Genomic DNA, 23,556 nt, shown 5'->3' on the forward strand with positions numbered 1-23,556 from the left:
AGGATTATCCTTTTTTGTTAATTTTGTGGTACTCAGAATGTCAGACTCAGCAGCTGCATATGAAATGCTGTTAGGAAGGCCTTGGTTCAGATTGGCTAAAGTAAGACAGGACTAGGGAGAAAATGTTGTCATATTGAAAAAAGGGAAAAAGAAAGTAACCATACCTATGAGGGGAAGGAAGATGGTTCCATTAAGTGAGAAACCACTGTTTGCTCAGACTATTAATTTTGCTGATGAGGTCACAGATGACCAAGAGGAAGAGTTCTTGAAGGCCAATCCAACTGTTGTACCTGTGTTTGAAGTAGATGTGGAAAGCATGTTACAGCAAGGTAAGGAACAGGATGAGCCAGATACAGGTTTAGCACCAGGACAGACAGTGCAGGGTAAGGAACTGTTACAGTTGGTGGACCAGAAATATGCTATGTCTGATAAGGAACAGATTCAGCAGGAAGAAAAGGAGGCCAGGGATATGGCTGAGAAAATTTATGAAAAGAAGTTTGGGGCATCTAGCAAGGTAGAAAAGGATGAACTTCAGGAGCTGAATTTAGGAACAGAGGCAGAACCAAGAATGGTCAAAGTGAGTGCACACATTCAAGGGGAATTTCTGGCACAGCTGTTGCAATTATTGGTTGATTATAAGGATGTGTTTGCTTGGGATTATTCTCAGGTGAGAGGCATTGACCCAGCACTACATCAGCATAGGATTAATTTGAAAGAGGGTGCAAAACCAATTGTGCAGCAAAGATATAGAATGAATCCTAACTTTGCCAAACAGGTGAAGGAGGAGCTTGATAAGCTCCTGGCAGTAGGGTTCATTAAACCTGTACATGAAGTATCATGGTTGTCTCCCATACTTGTTGTGCCAAAGAAAAATGGAGCCTTAAGAGTATGTGTGGATTATAGAAAATTGAATGCAGCAACCATTACTGATCCCTTTCCTATGCCATTTTGTGATGCTGTGTTGGATGCAGTAGCTGGTCATGAAATGTACAGCTTTCTAGATGGTTTTTCTGGTTATAATCAGATTAGTGTTACTGAGTCGGATCAGCATAAAACAGCTTTTATAACTGAATGGGGAGCCTTTGCCTACACAGTGATGAGTTTTGGGTTAACCAATGGACCACCTTCATTTAATTTTGTTGCTCATAAGGTGTTTGAACCTTACTTACAGGACTTTATGAGAGTCTTTGTGGATGATTTCTCAGTGTTTGGAAAGAAGGATAAACATCTGCTACATCTGAAGCTCTGTTTTGAAAGATGCAGACAATTCAAGATGGCTCTGAACCCTTATAAAAGTGTAATTGCTGTGAGGAGTGGAATACTTTTAGGACATGTGGTGTCAGAAGCAGGAATGGCCATAGATGTCAAGAAAATAGAAGCCATTCAAGCAGCACCAGTTCCTACCAATGTTAAAGAATTAATGAGGTTTGTTGGACAGACAAAGTGGCACTCCAGATATTTGAGGTATTTATCTAATGTATGCTTGCCATTAACTCAATTAACAAAGAAGGATGTGGCATTTGTATGGGATGAGCCTCAGCAGAAATCATTTCATATGTTGAAGAAAATGATATCAATAGCACCAATTTTGCAGCCACCTGATTGGTCATTGCCTTTTCATGTGTTTGTTGATGCCTCGGATATAGCAATAGGAGCTGTACTGATGCAGGAGAAGGAGAAGGGATGGTTCAGACCTGTGTATTATGCAAGCAGGGTTCTCACAGGTGCAGAAAGAAACTATCCTGTGACAGAAAGAGAAGCTTTAGGGATGGTATATGCATTGAATAAGTTCAGGCATTACTTGTTGGGGAACAAGATAGTTTTTCATGTTGATCATCAGGCCTTGTTGTATTTGATCAAGAAGCCACTTCTTACTGGAAGGCTTGCAAGATGGATGTTGTTGTTGCAGGAGTTTGACTTTCAGATTGAGCATACTCCTGGGAAGGAGCATGTAATTGCAGATTATCTAAGCAGGATTGAAACAGGTGAAGCACCTACTGGGGTAGATGATGCACTTCCTGATGCTCAGCTGTTTGATGTGCAGACCGCTGTGACTGATTCTTGGTATGATCAGTTGCTGATGTTTTTGACTGATGGAACTATACCAAGGGAGTTCAATGCTGATCAGAGAAGAAAATTTGCACTGAAAACCAGACCCTATTTAGTTATTGCAGGGGCACTATATAAGAAACGAATTGATCAAGTGATAAGAAGATGTGTGCCAGAATTTGAGCAAAGTGCAGTCTTGCAGGAAGCACATTCAGGCACAGCAGGAGGGCATTTCTCTGGAGATATTATAGGGAAGAAGATTTTACAGGCTGGATTATGGTGGCCCACAGTTTTAAAGGATGCACATGATTATGCCAAAAGATGTGTAATTTGTCAGAAAACAGGTCAACCTGATTCAAACAGGGATAGGATGGGGGATCATCCTATTTTGCCTTTGGAACCTTTTCAAAAGTGGGGTTTGGACTTTGTAGGACCTGTTAAACCAACTTCCAAGAGGGGATGCAGATACATTTTAGTGGCTACAGACTATTGCACTAAGTGGGTAGAAGCAGTAGCATTGAAGGATAATAAAGCTTCAAGTGTGGCCAGATTTCTTTATCATAACATTATGACCAGGTTTGGGTGTCCAATGGAGCTGGTAAGTGACAGAGGAACTCATTTTCTGAATGAAGTAATTTCAGAGCTAACAAGGACACATATGATTATGCACAAGAAGTCTACAGCATATCATCCACAGGCTAATGGTCAGGCTGAGAGCTCCAACAAAACACTGATAAGGATTTTGAAAAAGATTTTGACAGAGAATCAGATGGATTGGGATGATAAGTTGGATTCTGCCTTATGGTCCTTTAGAACAGCTTTCAAAGTCACTACTGGTATGACACCATTCAAGCTGGTGTATGGGCTGGAAGCTGTGGTGCCTATGGAGTTTGTGGTACCAAGTTTAAGAGTCTCAGCAGAGAAGCAGTCTCCAAAGTTGTCAGTACTACACAGGAACAAATATCTGATGCAGCTGGAGGAGGATAGGTTGGTAAGCTCTTACATTACTGAAGTCATACAAAGAAGAAGACAAGCATGGGTGACCAAGAATGTGAAGTTCAAGATCTTTCAGGTTGGAGATTGGGTAATGTTGTACAACTCTAAGCTGGGACCACATCCTGGTAAATTGTCATTGAGATATCAGGGACCATATCAGATTGTGCAGGATAAAGGACAAGGGACATTCATCATAGTTGATGTGTTTGGTACAAGAGTGGAAAAGGCAGTTAATGGTTTCAGGCTGAAGAAATTTCAGGGAAAGCCACCTCATTTGGACTGGCCAAGTGTAGCCTGTATGACTGTAATACCCCTACAGTCAGGAGATTCAGAATCAGCAAAATCAAAAGGAAAAATGCTGGCTTGCATGGATTTTAGGAGGTCTTTTCATAGTATCCCATATAATTCACAGGTTGGAGGAAGCAGGCAGTTCCAAAGTGCACATCCGATTCAGCATTGCAGATGTTGGAAGAGTACCTGTGTCGGAACTGACCAAGTCGGAATTTTTAATAAGAAATTATTAGGCCCGATTAATAGCTTCGGGGAGCGTGCTGAAAAGAAGTTTCGTAGCACTTCAAGGATACCGGGTGGAGATATGTGTGCATGGTGCAACGAGTATAATCATACATGCAACAAAAGTTCAGTACGTCCAGTTCACATGCAGCAGCGCAGAGGATTCGGGTTTTCGCTTGAAGAAGCCTTATTCAGTCCTGCCATGCCAAAAGCAAAGCAATTGGTGTCCATGCAACCACAGCCTGATGAGGAGCAGCCCGAAGGTTCGGGGCGACGTTTGAGAAGCAAAGCTTTGCCAATGCGGCTTGACGTAAGCAGTGCAGACGAAAACAGTGACTCTGCAGAAGAGGAAACGCCAACGCCGACTCCTGTGTCAGAAGGTAAGGTGATGCAAGCATTAATGGACCCTTTTATGGACTTCAAAGTTGACATAGATTGTCAGGCAGAGCACAACGCCATATGGTTGCAGCAGGTAGGATTGTATGAGTTTGCGATTCTGCCTTGGGAAGAATGTAGAAACAATGTGTATGCAAAGTCTCAGTTGGAAATACTTAGGAAGACTAAGGGGAGAGTGTCACCGCATGTGATACTCAGTGTGGAGTTGGTGTCTGAGGTGTTCAAGCTGCCTTTGTATCCCAATACACCTATTCCAAAGTGTTCAGAGGAAGCACTGAAAAAGGAGTTTGGTCCAAGAGAAGGAGGCAGGCAGTATTACATGTTAAAGAATGTGGCATATGCTAGGAGAGAGCAGCTTAAGTGGTACTTGGAGAGGCTATGCTTTATTGTGAAGTTTGACTATATGTCAAAAGAAAACTTTGCTCCATTGAGCTATGCAGAGCAAGGAGGAGAAGTGAGCTGGGCCCACTGGGTGTATGAAAAGTTGGCAGCAGAGATTCATTCCTCAGACAAAAGGAAGACACAGGCAAATAGTAGGTTATGTGGTTACTTGTCAGCATTGTTTTTTTTTGCACAGAGAGTACAGAGTGGTGAAGCAAGGTGGCCTGTGAAAGCAGAAAAACTGGTGCAGGAGAAGCAGCCAGTTCAGATTGAGCAGCCTATCATGGTGCATTCTGAAAAGTTAGGATTTGTGAAGATTAATGCCAAGCATATGGAGGCTTATGAGGATTTGGTGAAAGCCAAATATACTCCAGGAGAGGCCTTTGAAGAAATCACAGCAAAAATACAGTTTGCAGATTTTGGCACCATGGATGTTGATTCACCAATGCAGGTAAAAGCAGAGGAAACACCAATAAAGCTTGGTAAGGCTTTCACACTATCCAACAAGAGGAAGAAGTCTGAACCAGTCAGCAGAGTGTTTTCTAGATTAGATTTCAGTGCTGAGGAAGTCTCTGGAGTATCAGTAGATATTGGGAAATTGGACAGTGATAAAGTAGTTCAGATGCTGCAGCAGGTGCAGGAATTTGTGAGGGAGCAGAATAATATGCTGAAGGTTCAGAGTATGCAAGCTGAAAGGAATGCAGAAAAGTTGATGGAGTTTAAAGGACAGGTGTCACAGGTGAAAGAGTTTGAAGAGCAGATAGCTATGATGAAAGTAAAGTATGAGCAGGATATGGAGGAAACAGTGGGGAAACAGAAGATGGAGTTAGCAAAAGTGAAGAGATCATTGGGGGAGTTTAAGCAATGGACTGAGAAAGTGGAGGCAGCTGTTGCTTTGGAGTTGGAAGACATGGCAAAGAGGAATGCAGAGTTACAGGTCACTGTGGAGATGCAGAGGTTGAGATTGGAACCTTTGCAGGTACTAGAGCAACAGATGTTGGCAAAGGAGGAAATTAGCTTGAGTGCAGTATTAATGAAAGAAGGAGAAGTGTCTATCCTCAAGCAGCAGTTAGCTTTGGTTGCACAGGAGATGTGGCAAAAGACCAAGGAGAGAATGAGCTTTGTCATTAAGTATCCATATGAGGTGATAAAGGCAGGGTTAGTGCATGAGGTAGAAGCACAATTGTTGAAGGAAGTGGAGGAATTGCAAAAGGAGAGAGACTGTTTGAAGCAGCAAGTTCAGCAGATGGAAGAGAATCAGAGACAGCAGCTTGCAGAGGCAGAAAAGAAAGAGGAGAATTTTACTAATAGTTTTTTGATGCAGGATGTAGCTGAGGAGAAAGTTGCAGAAGAGCAGATTGATACTGTGATTGCAGATATAGCACAAGAGGTGGAAATGGGAAAAGCTGATGCAGCAGAGTCAGATGCAGTAAAGGAAGCAGAGCTGGTGGATCATAAAGTGAATGTTGAGGACCAGAGTAAGGAAGAAGCTGTGCAGCAGAGAGTGGATTCTTGATCAAGGGATCTGTGGATCCGGGTCAGATTTCTGCGAAATCTACCACCGGGACGTGCCATGTGTTGAGAGGCACATGTTAGAAACTGACTCTGAATAGCTAAGTCGGATTTTGACTTATCGGATATTTACTGAGCTGTATTTTGCCAAGTCGGATGTAACTATCTTTCAGTTGCAGTCTGTTGAATGTCTTGTGACTGGGTAGTTAAGTCGGATTTATCTATATAAGTGGGGAATGTATCTGCGCACGATGTATCTGTTCTCTGATATGAATGTGATGATGATGGTGCAGTGCAGTAACTATTCAGTGTATTGTCTCTGCTTACTCTGATATTCTTTGAGTAGTTATGTTTACTGTGTCTGAATTGTTGTTGATGAAGCATGGTGGAGTAGATTGTCATTCTTGTTGTGCATGATGTTCATGTGTTGATGTAACCCACAACACTAATCTTGCAAGCTCAAGAGAGCAAATGGCGTGTCACTCACCGCTCTACGCTCGCCTTCGTGGTGGATTCCTTGCCGCGATGAAGAAGAAGCTGCAGTCGTGCCGCGCTCAACCGCTTTGCCGCCGTCGTGCCTTCGTAATGCTCAATCGCACACACACTCTCCCTCTCTCTCTCTCTCTCTCACACATACACACACACACACACAAGGAGGTGAAGAAGAAGAAGATGGAGATGGAGATGGAGCAAGAGCACTCTTCTATTGCACAAATGAGAGAATGAGTGAATTTTAGGTTTAGTTGGCTTTTATATGAGCTCACCCCATTCACACTTGGGCGCCCATGCTTAGCCCACTAATCCCTTGAATGTCCCGGTTAGAGTGCGCCTCTCATCGGCGATCACTCTTACCCTTTTCCTATTGGTCCGACAAGCCCGGTACCTGACTCTACCAAATACATAATACACGTCCGTCGTAGGTGATGGGGTGTCCGTGAGCCGTGAGGGTTAACAGCCATACACCATCTTGAATGGTGTGCAGTTAATGGCAACTTTGTACACAGTACGATAAGCCCATAGAGCTTATGTAAGCTTTAAATCCCAATCTGTGCGATGAGCTTCCACCGTTTTGGTCAAGATAGAGATTAAGGTCTTGTTGGTGCTCTCAGCTTGGCCATTTGCTTGATGATAATAAGGTGTGGACTTATGGTGAGCTATCATAAAGTTGGTAGTGAGTTCTTTTATTAATCCATTTATAAAATGAGTACTATTGTCACTCACAATCTCAAAGGGACAACCAAATCTTGTAATAATGTTCTCAAAGAGAAACTTGGTAGTTGATTTTGCATCGGCCTTACGTGTCGCCCTAGGTTCCGCCCACTTTGTCACATAGTCAGTGGCAATGATAATATATCCAGATTGAGTGCTACGAGCTACCGGACTAATTGGGCCTACAAAGTCCAAACCCCATTTTTCAAATGGTTGAGTCACTTTAACAGGATGTAAGGGCATCCTATCCTTTTGTTGTGTGATCTTGTAACGTTGGCATTCATCACATCCTTTTGCAAAAAGTGATGCATCCTTGAATAAGGTAGGCGACCAACAGCCTGATTTTGTAAGAACTTTCTAGCTTTTAGTTCGCTGAGAAATGTCCTCCGGCTATACCCATGTGGGCTTCTTGCAATATGTATAAATGCTCATCCTCACGGGCACAACGTCTAAGAATATCATCCTTCCCTAGCTTGTAGAGAGTTCCTGCAATGAGAGAGTAAGGTTCACATTCTTTTAACAGTTTTCGAGCTATATCTTTACAAAGCTCTTTGGGTGGAAAACCATTAACTAGAAAGTTCACAATCTTCTCACTCCATTCAGATATGGTTTCGACTAGGAATAGAGAAGTATCGGGCAACTAATCATCGACTCCAGTAGGGGCTTCACCATTGGGTATGCGAGACAAATGATCTGCCATGACATGTCTTTTACCAGGTCTCACCACAACGATAAAATCAAACTCAAGGAGAATTAACAACCATCGTGTAATTCTTCCCGGGGAACAAGGTTTATTTACTAGTTCCAACAGGCTTGATGATCAACGTAGAACACAAACTTGTTGGCCAAAAGGTAGTAGCGAAATTTCTTCACTGCATAAATCATACCTAAACCTTCTCGCTCTGTAGTGATGTAGTTTCTCTCGGCATCATTCAGCTGACGACTTGCAAAGCTAATGGGGTAGTCTAGTTTATGTTCTGCTGGTTGAGCTAGAACACACCCAATAGCAAAGTTTGATGCATCAATATGCACATGGAAAATTACATTCCAATCGGGCACTCATAGAATAGGAGCACTAGTCAAGGTCTTTTTCAATGACTCATAGGCATGGTCACACTCCGCAGTCCATTGGAACTCAATAAGAAGCGTGTACAAAGGACGAGCTATCTCGGCAAAGTTTAAAATAAACCGTCGGTAATAACCAACACAGCCCATGAACCTTTGAACTCCTTTATAGTTTGTAGGTGGTGGAAATTCAACAATGGCTTTAATTTTGCTCTCATCTGTGGAAATCCCATTTTTGGACACTATATGCCCTAAAATGACTCCATGTTTAACCCAAAATTGGCATTTGAAAGGGTTTAAGGAGATGCGATACAATCTACACTTCTCAAACACTTTTCGTAAGCATGATAGATGTTCTTTCCAAGAGGAATAAACACAAAGGTCATCTAAGAAAGATTCACAAAACTCCCTCAAATATTCTCTAAAAGCAATGTTTATTAATCTTTGAAAGATACACTGGGGCATTGGTTAAGCCAAAAGCCAGAACACGAAATGCGAACACTCCAAATTCAGTTATAAAGGCTATTTTAGCTTGGTCCTCCAGTGCAATTGTGATTTGATTGTAGCCAGAGTACCCATCTAAAAAGCTATAAGCTTCCTTCCCTGCGACTCTTTCAAGCACATGTTCTGAATATGGCAAGGGGTAATGGTCCCTCCAGGTGGCAGCATTGACCTTCTTGAGATCCATGCACACTCTGAGTTTCCCATTCTTTTTTGGCACAATCACTATTGGAGACACCCATTCTGAGTGCTCAATAGGGTATATGAATCCGCATTCCACAAGCTTTTCAATCTCTTCTTGAACGATTTTTGCATATTTAGGATTCATTGGGTAGGGTCGTTGCTGAACTAGTTTAGCCATGCTATTCATGGGGATTGTGTGTTGCACCACGAAAGGTGGAACACCTTTCATATCATGATATGTCCAGGCAAATATATCCCTGAATTCCTTGAGAAGTTCTTTAAGTACACACTCCTCAGTCTCTGTCAGATCTTGGGCAATGAAAATAGGTTTGGACTCTTCTCCTGCGTCTGCTAAATCTATTTCCTTCACTATCGCTAGACTGTCATAGACTCCATTGCTCCCACCGATAGGTTTTCTTTGAGCCTTTGTATACACAACCTTACGTTCCTTTGTGGTATAGGATTTGAAATGTTCAGGTCCAGGGTGTAAGTTTGTGGGGTCCTGTTGTTCTGTGGACTGTGATTTCACTTCCAATTCCTTTTGTTGTTGAGCTAACTCTTGATTTTGTTGTCTCCTTACGGTATGGCTCAACTTTGGCTTCTCTGTAGCCTCTAATTGTGCGATGTCAACGGGTTGTGGACTACACCACATAATGCTTTGAAGGTATTCACCCCAGTTATCTACCAACTTCCGATGAGCATCACATGCCCCTATATAATTAAGTCATTCTGCGATAGATTTCTTTTCACTTATTCTAGCACGCACATTTGCTCGATATCGTCACCTCTTATATCTCTTACTCTTCTTGTTTAATTTTTGATTACGGCCGATCTCTAGTGAAGAGTCACTAGATGAATCGCTTCTTGTGTCTTCTGCTCCCTTGGATAGATTGTCATCTAGGGCACCAATGGGCCCTGAATGGTTTGTCCCCACATTTGCACTAAGATTTAACTTAGATTCTTCATCCTCATAGTCAATTTCAATTGATGATTCTGACCCAAATCGTGTGGGCTATAGTCTTGTGAGGCGCTACTAGTTCCAATGCCAGTCAAACTTTCATCTTGTAGGTCATCAGAAGCTATATGCATTGCTTCTAGCATATTTAAGGGTACGAGTGGTGGCATTTCGTCCCCCTCAGGTGTTACCCAGGTCATCCCCCTATATCCCCAAGTGTCTATGGTTGCTTCTAGGTGGACCCAATCCACATTGTCCGACTCAGTACATCCATATAAGGAGAATCTTCCCCAACATCAGTGTCCGCTTTACATGTGTAACAATACTGCAATGGGGCCGAGTGAGCTGTGGTGTCAGATCTATGATCAATTATAAACCTGTTTCCTAGAGGATGTGCTCGACCAGCCACAAGATCCACTCGAATGACAGAATCTTGGAACTGCAAGTAGACATGGTTTTTAGACCAGTCATGCACCATTTTTGCTTCCCTCATGAAAGGACGTCCTAAGATCATCTTCGATGCCATAGTGTGTTTGGAGAAATCCATAACAATGAAGGTAATTCTTATTTTATGTCCAAAGACCTTGATCTTGAGATCTTCTAGCATCCCAATAGGTTTAACAATAGACCCATTGGCCATCTTCACTACAATGGTTGTGGTCGCAAGGTGAGGTCTTCCCATATTTTCCCAGCAGTTTTTAGTTACAATGGTAACCCTAGTGCCACCATCAAGGATTCCCTTCACATTTAATCCCTTAGTAATGATTGGTATGGTCGCATTGGATTTATCACCCTCGAAGTATTGTCCCAACTTGTTAACAGGTATTTCTATAACAAGGTTCTCATCTAGGTTGGGTTGTGGATCTAAGTGTTCCTCCTCTATTGGCATCTCCCCAGCTCCATCCATCCGTGCAAATTGTGGTAGCCCAAAATTTAGTTATCCATTGAGGAAGGCTCGAAGAGCTGAGACTAGCTCAGGCTCTTTATACAGTTTTGACATGATGGTGGTTCTAACTTCTAAAGACATGAAATCCATCAATTTGGCAATGTTTAACGGCACCTTTTGGACTTCAGTACCTTGACGTGGGGAAGAGGGGATCTCCATTTCTTCGATAGGATCAGGTAGTCCCTCTGTAAACATTCTTTCCATCAAGAAGTGAGTACACCCACTTTCCCATGACTTTAAGTCACTTTCTTCTTGGATTACACTAGGTATGACTAAGGGTCTATGGACTTGGTGAGGTTGTTGTTGCATAGGGAACACTGGTGTCTATAATCTGGATCTGCCTAGGTGCTGGTTCTAGATCCCTTTGGGTATCTTCTACCAAACTCCTTAAATGCTTGACTCGCTCAATCTCCTCTGTAGGGTTTGGATAAGTTCCTATCCTCTTCTTGAATCCTAGCCATCGTGGCTCATGAAGATCTTCCTTGTTGGTTTCTATCTTAGTGGCCGTTTTGGTCTCCATGGTTTCACCTGAATCAGAATCCTCTTCAGCGTCATTCATATATACGGGGTCGTCACCAGTCCCTATGTTGGTCTTTGAACTGGGGTCTGACTTCGTTGCTTTTTGCGATCTCTTCCTTTGTGTTTTCTTATTTTTCTGAGATTGGGCAATTGATGCCATGTTTCTTTCCTCAAGAATATAATTTTGTTTTTGGAGCATCGATCGTGTGAGTACGTTTACTGGTACCACAAGTGTACTTTGTGATGGCTCCTCGGTAACTTCAATCAAGTTTGATGGCGTGATCTTCGATGCATTTGGATTATTTGGACACTGGGCAATCAAATGATCTATGCCACATCGATTACACATGAGTATTGGCATTGTAGACGTGCTCGCTTGATTGGTTTGCATTAGTGTGGCGTTCTTTTGTAGCCTAATAGGACACTCGGCTACACTATGTGGACCTCCACACTCATAGCATTGAAGAGGTGGTCTCTTAGCAGTGTAATTGGTATTTTGGCCTCTTGCTGCAAGAGAAACTACTTGATAGACATGTTTGACTTGTCCCCAATAGTCCTATATGTAGTATTGTGGACTTTCTTCAAGCACATCCATCCCATAGGCAATATTAGGGTCTATATCTTCCTAACAACCTTCCAAACAAGCAATAGATGACTCACAACCCACTTGATTCACAAAAGTGATTCTCGGATGTGGTGGTTGCGGTCCTAGCACTGGAGGTGGTAAGGGTGTTGTTTGAACAACATTTTGGGCCCTAGGGACCATATGTTGTACTGTTTGTTCAAGAGGTGGGGCCGGCATCAATGCAAGCACTCGAGGTGTGTCTATCCATGCTAAGGTTGGTCTATTGGCCATCGCACGCTTAAATACTATGCAATCCTTAGCTTGATGACCATACCTCCCACAGGCATTGCAGTTCCCATTGAATTTTACTCTAAAAGTAGGGCATTCACTAGTACTATGCGGTCCATAGCATACTGAGCACCATTGTTGCTCCCTTCTTGGTTACATATGATTGTTTTGTGGAGCATGATTGTCTCTAAGACTCTCTTGAATAGCCTTGGTGAGATCTGCTAAAGTCATCTCAGATATCTTTGGCTCCTTAGCAATAGGCTTTAGGGTCATTGGCTGATGCCCTGATGCTTGTGAGCTAATAGATTTAGGCTCAACATACACTCTTTCTCCTTGAATCATTAAATTATCCTCCAATTGGATCGCATTGGTGGTGACTGCTTTCTAAGTGGTGATACCTCTAATGACTAGGCCATTGTAGATATCCTCATGTCCTAATCCCCTAATGAATATATCAAGCAATTGGTTATTGTTGAAGCGCTCATTTGGATTACAACGAGAATTCAAATGCTTTAAGCGATTAATAAAGTCTCTCACTGACTCTCCTTCCTCTCGTTGGGCTTTTTGGAGCTGAGAAGCTACACCCCAAAGCACTCCCTCTCGTATGTATTCCTTCAAGAACAGTCTCCTAAGAGTAGGGTAAATCGTTTTCTCTTCCACCCTTAGGGTTCTATACCAATCCCCACCCTTCCCACTTAAGGTTAGGCTTAAAGAATTACTCTTATGCAGGTCATTGTGTTCTCCTAGAGAATTGCATATTTGTTCAAACACTTTGATATGCTTTCTTACATCCCCATCTCCACTAAATTTTTGTGTGAGCTTGGCTATTTGTACTGCCTTACTTCTAGGCTCTCTATCAGGCGTGTTACGCATATTCTCAGCAATAGATCGACCAATAGCTTGAGCAGATGTTGCCAAGTCACCTAAGTGAGCAGGAACCGTGGGTGTAGGTGCTCCCGAGACTACATGTGGAGTAGCTATCGACATTGGGCTTGGCGTATAGGAAGCCCTTGGGTTCCATGTTTGGTACGGTGTGGTGCATGTGGTGGCCCAAAGTTCATATGTTTGGCCCTAGGCATAGCAGACGTCGGATGTGACATGCTAATGCTAGCCGGTATGGTCCCATGGAAATAAGAACTTGGGTGTTGTGGTTGTGGAGCATAGGTAGCTGAAACAATGGGAGGGGTAGGGACTACATGAGTGCGATGACCCATAGGTGCATACGCTTGGTACACACTTGTAGGTACTGTTGCAGGCTTGGTACACACTTGTAGGTACTGTTGTAGGCATGGTGTCATCAAGGGAAAGATGAGCTAGACTTGAAAAGGTAAAGCTATCACTTGTGGCTCAGACTGCATTGAGACCCCTGGCAAAACAACATATGGAGGATCCATCGGACTTACCGAGGGAGTCTCCATTTGCGATAAGGTCGGATGTTTAGCCTTCCCTGTATCCAAGAATCTCATGAGACCCGTTGAAGGCATGTGGATCTCCTTGTTCTGTCTCTCTAACTCAATCACCCTATGGATGACCTCACAAAATCTTTGTTGTTGATCCTCCACACTAGTAGCACCCATTGTGGATTGTAGGAAATCTACCCAACCCATGTGATAGGTGTGACCTGTGTATAGGTCAGTTAGAGTTTCCATTTGTAGTTCATACTCCCAGTTCTCATTTAAGAACGCTCCATCTAGGATTGAGGTGTAGGGGTGTCCCTTGAGCTAGATGCTATGTTGCACTCTATGGGTTGACCCTTAGTGGTCGCTAATTCAAGAGCACTCGATTGCTCTCCTAGCAAGGATATTGACATAGGAGCTTTTGATTTTAACTCTCTTCATTGCTCCGCCTTGCGTAAGCTCTCGATTTCCTTTTCCCTTGCTGCAAGAATATATCGCTCAACCTCTTGCACTTTGGCAAGGCTTCTATCATCGGGTAATATGACCTCGGAGGGGAATAGCTCTGAAGAGTCAGGAGGTGCAGTGAATGAAGTATTCACGTGCACATTCTCTAAGGACATAGGGTCTATGTTGGTCATGAATGGAGAATTTACTTCCCCACCCCCCTCATTTACATCACTAGCTCCATGTTCGGGCGAGTGGCTCTACTAAAGGTTTCCTTCAAGCGGCTAAGCACACTCGGCCCGGACTGCGGGCCCATGGCATGCATGTCTTGGCTTGAGCTTCAGGATTAGGCATTGGGAAACCCTCCATGACATCGTAGTCAGAGGAAGAGTCACTAGCCGCTATGTTCGGGTCTTCATTTGTACTACCTTGGGTCCCTGCCGAGGGCCCGGAACCTAAGGTATGTGGATATTGAGAACTCGCGTAAGTTGAAACTCTCTCTAGTTGCTCCATCTCTAGCACATGACCAGAGCGCAGATGCATGTGCCTTTGGCACCCTACAAGCGTTGACGAATAACCTCGAAGATTAACCGCTTACTTTTTTAGGTGTCCGTTTTCACTCGTCTTTTAATGTTCTTTAATGATCTTTTTTTATTAAAGTGTGTGATAGCTCAAAATGAGTGTATCACTCAGAGGGTCATAGTGTGCTTTACAGCACAATGTTCGGTCACCTGAAGCTCCGTTGGTCCTCAAAAAAGTCAATTTTTAGCGACGTGTGAAGCTAAAATACGTAATTTTAAAGGGCGATTGAGGCCTGAGCCTGAGTGTGAGCTTGGGCTTGGGTCTGGGCTTGGGTCTGGGAGATATTCCCGATCCCGGTGCTACCTTTTTTTTTTTTGGATAAGGTCGCCGCAGCCTGCGCGCGAGCACACACACACTCTACCTACCTACTTACAACTAATACATCTACTGTTACACACTAACACACTTCATTAGCTCTCACAAATCTACTTCCTACTTACTGTACTTTACATTACACAGAACTAACAACCTTAATACTAAGACCTTATCACAAAGAAAACACAGTAACCTTTCAAAACTTCATTAACAAAGAAATACACAGTAGCAACACAAAATCCTTCTTCTCAACACACACACATCTTCCTTCCCTACGTTTCCTACAATTGTAATTGCACCACAAAAGAAGCACAGAGTGCCATTCAAGCTTAGTGTATGGCATTCCCCGGTAGCAGCGCCAAAAATGTGCGCGTCTGTCACATGTGTCAATGCAAGGAACTTTCCGATACACTGTGTGCGAGCCACAAATGGCTCCAAGCACACAACAAACCTAAACTAGTAAGGTCAAAGATGGCAATGGTGTGTCACTCACTGCTCTACGCTTGTTGTCGTGGAGGATTCCTCGCCGTGAAGAAGAGGGAGACGCCGCTACGCCACGCTCAACCGCCTCGCCGCCGTCGTGCAGCCACAATGCTCGATCGCACTCTCTCTCTTTCTCACACATACACACACACACACAAGGAGATGAAGAAGAAGAAGATGGAGATGGAGCAAGAGCACTCTTCAATTGCACAAATGACAGAATGAGTGAATTTTAGGTTTAGTTGACTTTTATATGAGCTCGCCCCATTCACACTTGGGCACCCATGATTAGCCAACTAATCCCTTGAATGTTCCAGTTAGGGTGCGCCTCTCATCGGCGATCACTCTTACCCTTTTTCTATTGGACCGACAAGCCCGGTACCACCTTTTGGAGGGGGGACCGGCTCCAAGTAAATCCAGTCCTCAATTGTTGCTAGTTTCTCTAATTATCTCTCTCTTTACAAGTATTGTTCATGCCAAGATAACTAGGTATAATGTTCATTTTGCTACCTTTAATCAAGTGCTCTCCTTATGCTCTTTAAAAATTCTCTTAAGGAAATGCTCACTATTGTTATTTTAATTCCGCTACAATCAATGTTATAGCCACAATCTGTTACACCATCTATGGACTTTGGAAACCCAAAGATAAAGTCCACAGAAATACTCTTCCATGGAGCTTTTGGAATTGGCAAAGGTTACAACTTATAGGGACATTTACATCCAAATCCACGACTACAAGACAATTACATTTTGTATGTCTTCATACTCGGCAAGGAAAACTTGTTACCTAAATATGCAATCAGGGATAAGTTCAATGACGGGTTCAATATCATGAAAGAAAATGAGAATACCAAATACAAAGGTCATGCATTCAAGCATTGGCTACTCAGCAAAAAGAGAGAAGAGCCTCACAAGTATGAACACAAAAAATTTCTTTACGCAACACAAGACAACACAACACAAGAGGGGATTATATTGGGGATTTCATTCCCAAATATTTGATATTGAGGATGATATTGAAGCTTAAGATTTGGACTTATTGTCACCACCTCTAGTTCATAGAGGAGCAGGAGCATATGCAAGAAGAGTCAGACCTGCAAATATCCAGAAGTGGGTTAAAAGGTACAATGGCAACAAAGATCCATATAATCATCTAGCAATCTTTAGCTAATTATTGCAAGTTGAGTGGGTCTATGATTTCAACATGCAATACTAGGGTTTTGGAATGACCCTTAGGGCATAGTATTGACTTGGTTTCAAAATTTGGAAATGGGACCTACAAACACTTGCAAAGATATTTGTGGGTGTCTTCTCCAAAACATGGATCAAGCACAACACTATAAGTCAAATTTGCAATACATCACTAGATGTCAAATCCTTCGTATAGCAAGTCCAAAATTCTAGGGTGATACTAAACTTTTGCTCATAGTGGGGGTATCTATTCTATCTCAAATTTAAGTTTGGGCTAAAAATACCGACGAGAGACCAAGATACACGTTCGATATCATGAAAGAAAATGGAATTCAGCAAAACACCTACAAAGCTCATTCAAACAAGCATTGACTACCTTAAAAAAAAAGAGTAGAGCCTCAAGCTTCATATGTCTCGTTCGAGAGTATAAACACAGGAAAGGGCTCTACACAACACAAAAAGGGATGTAATTGGGGATTTCATTCCAAAAGATTGGAATAATTATAGAAAGCGAAGACAGTTCCAGCAGGCAGGAACTGTCTCCTGGAAAGTTGAACAGTGGATCAATCACACATCAATAATTACCACGGCAGTTACTACAGTAACTTCTAGAAGGCTATAAATAGGACCCATTACATTGTAATTGGGCTTCTTGCTTCTTAGTTCTCTTGGCTTTAGCTTTCAAGTATTTTCAAGCTACAATCTCTTCGCCTTGAACTTCACCTTGTAATCATTATTGCTGTAATCATTTGAGCTTCAATCCGTTACACCTTGAACTGGTTGTTCCTGAACTATGAATCTGAAACTGCAAACACTTTTCCAGTTGTCTAGTCTATTTCTCATTTTAGTATACTATTTCAGTTCAGATAACTATTTCAGTCCAGTCTCCACTCTCTATTCCAGTTTCCCTGACTGAACTGACGACTTACCAGTAGCTTAAATTCTAACACTAGAATCAGCTATCTGAAGAGATCAGCTCTAATTCCATTTTGGCGACCACGATGGCTAGATCTATTTGCTCGTTGACCAGAAAACTCTTCTCCCAGTTAGAATTTTCAGCTGTAGTAATGGCGCCCAAAACCAGTCGTGGTCGTAAACCATCACACTGCGTTGATCTTGTTCTTGACGAATCAGAACAAAACTCTGATCCTAAGAAGGACCCGGTGACTAAGACTGAGGCTCAGGAGAAGCACAGTCATGTTGATGAGGCCAAGGACTCTCAGCACTCCAGTCAATCTAGAAGGAGAAGGGCTAAGAGGGAAGAACGCAAGGCCAGGAGTTCTTGAACCACACATAGGGATATTGGGGCCAAAGGCAGCAAGGGTAGTCATCACAGTTCCAATAAAAAAGCCAGAGAAGAGACATAAACTCAGACTGACAAATAAATTGATTGGGATGTTGATACAGACCATTACAAGAAATCCTCAAGACAGAGTCAGGTTCCGAAGGTCAGAAGAGGCAGAGATGATGCTGACCGGCATGATTATACCTCTTCATTGAAAATTTCTTTCCCAGTGTTCAAAGGAGGAAAGAAAGATGATCCAAATGTTCATATCCAAGCTTTTGAATAGTATGTTGAGCTGAAGAATATTGATGAAGATGACTGGGGGAAATACTTTCCTCAAACAGTAAAGGATACAGCAAGAAAATGGTACTACCATTACCCAGTTTGCCAACTCAGATCATACAACAAATTGCTCAAGGCTTTCAGATTAGAATACTCAGACAACAGAGGTGATGAGGACATCCTCTGTGAACTGGATAAGATAAAGCAAGGAAAATTATCAGTCAGAAGTTATGTTGAGAAAATCAAGGAGCTAACCAGGCAGCTACAGGAGCCACCATCAGAAAAGAGGTTGCAAGCATGGTTTTAAATGGGTTCCACAGTAAAAAGCTTAGGGAACATGAGGTGCCCGCACCAACAAAGAATTCAATGATTTGGTGCAGCGAGCCCTGAAGCTTAAACATCATGCAAAGAAGAAGAGGAGTCACAAGAAGAGGAAGTCCAGTAGTAGCAGTTCTTCCACTAAGAATTTTGATTCCAGTAAGACCTCCAGTAGTTTTGAAAGCAGCTCAGATGAAAAGAGCAAAGACAAGGGCAAGAAGGGGTCTCGGTCAAAAAAGATTGATGAGATGGCCCGGCAGATTGCTGAAATCAGCCATACCAAATAACCAATTAGAAGAATGGAAACCTGGTGTTCAAAGTGTAAATCTAAAGATCGTGTTTCCAATGAATGTCCACAGTGTACCTATTGCAAAACATATGGTCATTTGTGGAATAATTGTAGCATTCACATTCATCACTTCAAGAAGGGAAAACATTTGTCTGTAGTGGCATTTACCAATGTTGAACCAGTCAGAGTGGAGACAACCAGTGTACCCTAAGAGGAGAAATCAGGTACCAATGGTACTAGTACTGGGCGCGGCAGGTACCAGGGAGGTACTAGGGTCGTGGTAATTTCCAGAACCAAAGTCTAAACTGTTATCTCGTGGCAAGTATGGGTATTTTGCGGCTCAGTGTCCAAAAACACCTACTATTGCGGCTACTGAGGTGAAGACCCCAAAGCCAGTTCCTGTACGAGCAGTTACACGCAGCAAAGGGGTGGTCATTGAGGAAATTCCACATGAGTCGGCAAAACTAGTCAGTCTTGAAAGTAGCAAATGGGCTCAACAGCGAGAGGTGTGGAAGGAAAAGGGTAAAGAAAAGGTCGTTGATGAATGCCAGGAGTAGAGAGAACTGGCAGCTAAGATCACATAAGATTTAGCCAAGAAGCTCCTAGAGTAGCCAGAAAGTTCGGATGCCCGGGTCATTCAGAAGATACCAACCCAGTCTTTTGGGAAAGCACAACCAGATCAATCAAGATCTGGAATTCCTAAGACCATGTTGGCTGCAGTTCAGGGACTGGTAGAAGAACTGGCGAACGTTAAATCAGATACAACTGCAATAGGAAACACTGGAAGAGGCAGCGTAGACACCAGAACAGAGGAATGACAATGTGCAGATAGTCCCAATTCTTCAAGTTCTGACAATAACTTTGATCAAGAGAGAGAAGAAATTCATGTCAAGATTTGTGATAGAATTCAGAAACTCACAGTTGAACTAGATGATATTAGAAAAACTTTGCCTGAAGCAGCAAAATTCATCAGACAGTGAAAGAAGGTTGAAGCGGAGGCTAGAGAAGTTGACTTGGCTGCTGTTAGAGATGATGACGTGGCAGTGATCTAGGTAGACTACAAGGTTAGGAAACAGTGGGAGCCACTATCTAGTGTCATACTGGATGGAGGACCAGGAGCAAATATCCTGGGGGCACACCTTCAGCAAAGAATGGGTATCACAAATTTGAAACCAACACCTTTCAAAGTTCGAATGGCGGATCATCGAGTTGTGCAGGCAACTGAGATAATAGAGAGTATGCAGATAAGGGTGGGCAAAGAAAAGTTCAAGACTAGCTTCCTAGTACTAGATGTGTAAGGCGCATATGGGATGCTACTGGGGTGCCCATGGTTGCGAACATCACAGGCTGTTCACGACTATGCCGATTAGACTTTGACAATACAAGGTGTCAGTAGCATAATTTGAATTCAGACGAACAACACTAGGAGCTGGAGAGAGGAGTTGCGGCCATAAGACCTTTGCCAGAAGTATAAGGTGAAGAAAATTGAGAGGATGCTGGCAACAATGGATCACATTGAAAAGAAAAAAAAGAAATTTCCAGATCATTTCATTGAACTGAACTCTGGGGAACGACTAGTTCAGTTGACTGGAAGGCCGGAAGAACCAGTTGATTCCAGTACGCGAGTGGCTTCTGAACAAGCACACTGTGGAGAAGTTACTGAAAGTTAGAATAGCAGTTCAGAGCTCAAAAAACCGTCTTGGGATCATGCTGGAGTCAACCAAACAAAAGGGTGGTGGGCCTAACTGGTTGCTTCTGGATGATCAAGAAATAGAGGAATGGAATTTGGGTTCTGAGGAAAATCCTAGATTGATCAAAGTCAACAAACATCTAAATCTAGTAATGAAAGAGAAGGCCCGACACATGTTCTAGCAGTACAAAGATGTGTTTGCATGGGAACATATTGATCTCAACGGAGTAGATCCAAAGGTATGTCAACATCGAATACCATTGAAGCCAGATGCCAAACCAGTGCGGTTGCAAAGATACATAATGAATCCAAATTATGCTAAGAAGGTCAAGGAAGAGATCGATAACCTTATAAAGGCCTGGTTCATTATTGAAGTGTCCAATAGTGACTGGTTATTTCCTATTGTGGTGGTGCCCAAGAAGAATGGAAAGCTTAGAGTCTATGTGGATTATCAAAAGCTGAATGCTCAGACCATCAAGGATCCCTTTCCATTACCATTTACGTACATGTTGTTGGATGAAATTGCAGGTTATGAGATGTATAGCTTTATGGATGGTTATAGTGGTTATAACCAGTTACAAATTGCTCATGAGGACCGTAGTAAAACTACTTTTATCACTGAGTGGGGAGCATTCATGTATCTGGTTATGCCATTTGGTCTTTGCAATGCTCAAGCAACCTTCCAACGATGTATGATGGAAATATTCAGTGAATTTCTCCACCGATTCCTTAGCAGATGATAAGCATTTACTTTTTTTGGAAATGGTTTTCCAACGTTGCCAGGAAAAGCGGATCTGTTTAAATCCATTCAAATTTGTTTTCTTGGTCTAGAAAGGAAACCTACTGGGACATGTAGTGTCCAGAAATGGTATAGAAGTGGCCAATGACAAGATTCAGTGTGTCCAACAGGCCAAGGCTCCCCGCAATGCATCAGAACTAAGTTCTTTCTTGGGATATATCAATTTCTATAGAAGATTTGTGCATCAGTTTGCTTCCCAGGCATTACCTTTGTATGAGCTCACAAAGAAGAACATCAAGTTCAATTGGACTGTTGAATGTGTGGAGAGCTTTCAGAATTTGAAGAATGCCATTATCAATAAGCCAATACTTCGACAACCGAATTGGGATGTCATTTTTCATGTGCATGTAGATGCTTCAGGACTGGCGATGGGAGCAATATTAGCTCAGCCAGAAGGGAGGATTGATTATCCAGTGTACTTTGCCAGTCGGAGATTCAATCAGGTTAAACAAGGATATACCACTACTGAAAGAGAAGCCTTAGGAATGGTTTTCAGTGCCACTAAATTTCGACACTATTTGTTGGGCAAGCTATTTCATTTTTATGTGGATAATCAGGCATTATTATTCTTGATTAACAAAGTCATTATTCAAGGCAGACGGATAAGATGGATGATGTTCCTGATGGAATTTGAGTTTTGCATTTTTCATAAGCCTGGTAAAACCCATTGTGGTAAGGGTGCAAGATTCCTCAAAGTGAAGGATTGCAATGATAAAACTAGTAGTACCAAAAGAGCCAACAAATAAATTCACCAAAAACCCACCTCTAGTTGGTTTAGCAAGATATGTTCTTCACATCTTGTGATTGCTAAGAGAGTGAAGATTGATGATGAGAGATTGGGGGTTATACCATTGAGAAAGTGGGAGCTCAACATAACTCATATGGACATTAAAAACTAAATAGGAGACTCTACAAGACAATTAGATTTTTTATGTCTTCAAAATCGACCAAGAAAACTTGTTAGATGAATATGCAGTTAAGAATAAATTCAACAATGGGTTCAATATCAAGAGAAATGAAATTGAGAAAATCAAATACAAAGGTATGACACATGTCTCATATGGGACTTAAATAATAAGACTTAAAAAGTCTTTAGTCTCAGCAGAATGGGTAATCAGACTAATGAGCCAAGGGAGCCAAATTGAATAGCACTTTATTCCAAGGTCTGGAACTAATTTCCAACACCTTTGGTTCATACAAGAAGCAACTTATGCAAAATGATTCTAAAGATGGCTATAATGTGCATCTTAGTGCCTTAGGGTACCAAAAGGATAAAGCGACTTCAAAAGTGTCAATGCAATTAGTCTAAGGTGCATCTCAAGACCTTAGGGTGCCCAAAGGATGATGCAACCTTTTGAAGTGGCAACCTAATTCTTTCCAAAATCAAGTGTGTTTTTATATGACTAAAATGAATTAGAACTAGGTCCCACATGCCTCCAAAAGTTTGTAGGAATGCTAGCTAAAAGAGAGATGTAGACTACCTTGAACATGGCTTTAGGACGCTGGTTATCCATGCACACATACCTCTTAAAGAGGAGTGGTGGACAAGAGTAAAATAGTGGGTAAAGGACTAAAGGAAAGGTCCAAAAGTGGTTGAATTGCCAAAAGGAGGCCTTGTGATACTATTTTTGAAATATCTCACGATAGAGAGCCGATCTCTAAAAATGGCCCTCAATCTGAACTAGAAACCATGAGATCTACAACTTTATGTGGAACACTTTTTGAATAGAGGAGCTAAATAGGGGTGAAAAATGCCAATTACTACTGCATAAAGGGTTAACTATAGCTTGCAAAGCAAGGCTTCTCCCTCTCAAAAGGCTCATTCTTCTTCTCCTTCTTTCTCTCTCTCTCTCTCTCTCTCTCTCTCTCTTCCCCCCCCCCCCGACCTGATCTCTAGAGCTTCTATGCTCCACTATGGCTCTCTTCAAGATTATGGATCTATGGTATCACTTTTATGTTTAATGTCTACTAATTTTTATAGAAGTCTCTTTGCTAGCCAGTTTTGGAGAATACCATGGAAAAGTTATTTATCAAGCATGAAACTCTCTTAGTAAAACTCTTCTAAAGATAAGCATGCACATGTTTTTGAAGAGTTTTGTGATGCTTTTACATGAGAAATAAGAGATTTTGAAGGAGGAAGAAGATGCCGCTTCTTCAAAGAGAGGAGTCTATGTTTCTCATAAGAGAAGGCATAAGAGAAGGCCGAAATTGTTGGCTTGATTAGAGAATGTCATTTATGTTGGCACGATGAAAAGGCCACCTGATGGGCAAGTTGATGTATCATGATTGTAGCTTCTATAATACAAAAAGTCCTATTGGGGGGGGCATTCTGACCTCCAATACTATGTCATTTCTCTTTCTATATTTTTACGTTTCTACTTATGGTTATGTAATTATGTAACA

General features: G+C 42.2%; 1 protein-coding gene across 1 annotated transcript; it reads left to right on the plus strand.

Annotated features, from left to right (window-relative positions):
• Positions 1–4,762: 4,762 nt before the first annotated feature.
• On the plus strand, positions 4,763–5,851 carry LOC147425181 (uncharacterized). Its single transcript, XM_086500033.1, has one exon. The coding sequence runs from the start codon at positions 4,763–4,765 to the stop codon at positions 5,849–5,851; it is 1,089 nt and encodes a 362-aa protein (XP_086356159.1).
• The last annotated feature ends 17,705 nt before the right edge of the window (positions 5,852–23,556 follow it).

The sequence above is a fragment of the Adiantum capillus-veneris genome, chromosome 25 (genome assembly GCF_014529385.1).
Source record: "Adiantum capillus-veneris isolate H3 chromosome 25, ASM1452938v2, whole genome shotgun sequence".
Taxonomy (NCBI): Eukaryota; Viridiplantae; Streptophyta; class Polypodiopsida; order Polypodiales; family Pteridaceae; genus Adiantum; species Adiantum capillus-veneris.

What these genes read in the sequence shown, in the direction of transcription:
- LOC147425181 (XM_086500033.1), top strand. Translation starts at nt 4,763, where the DNA reads ATGGATGTTGATTCACCAATGCAGGTAAAAGCAGAGGAAACACCAATA.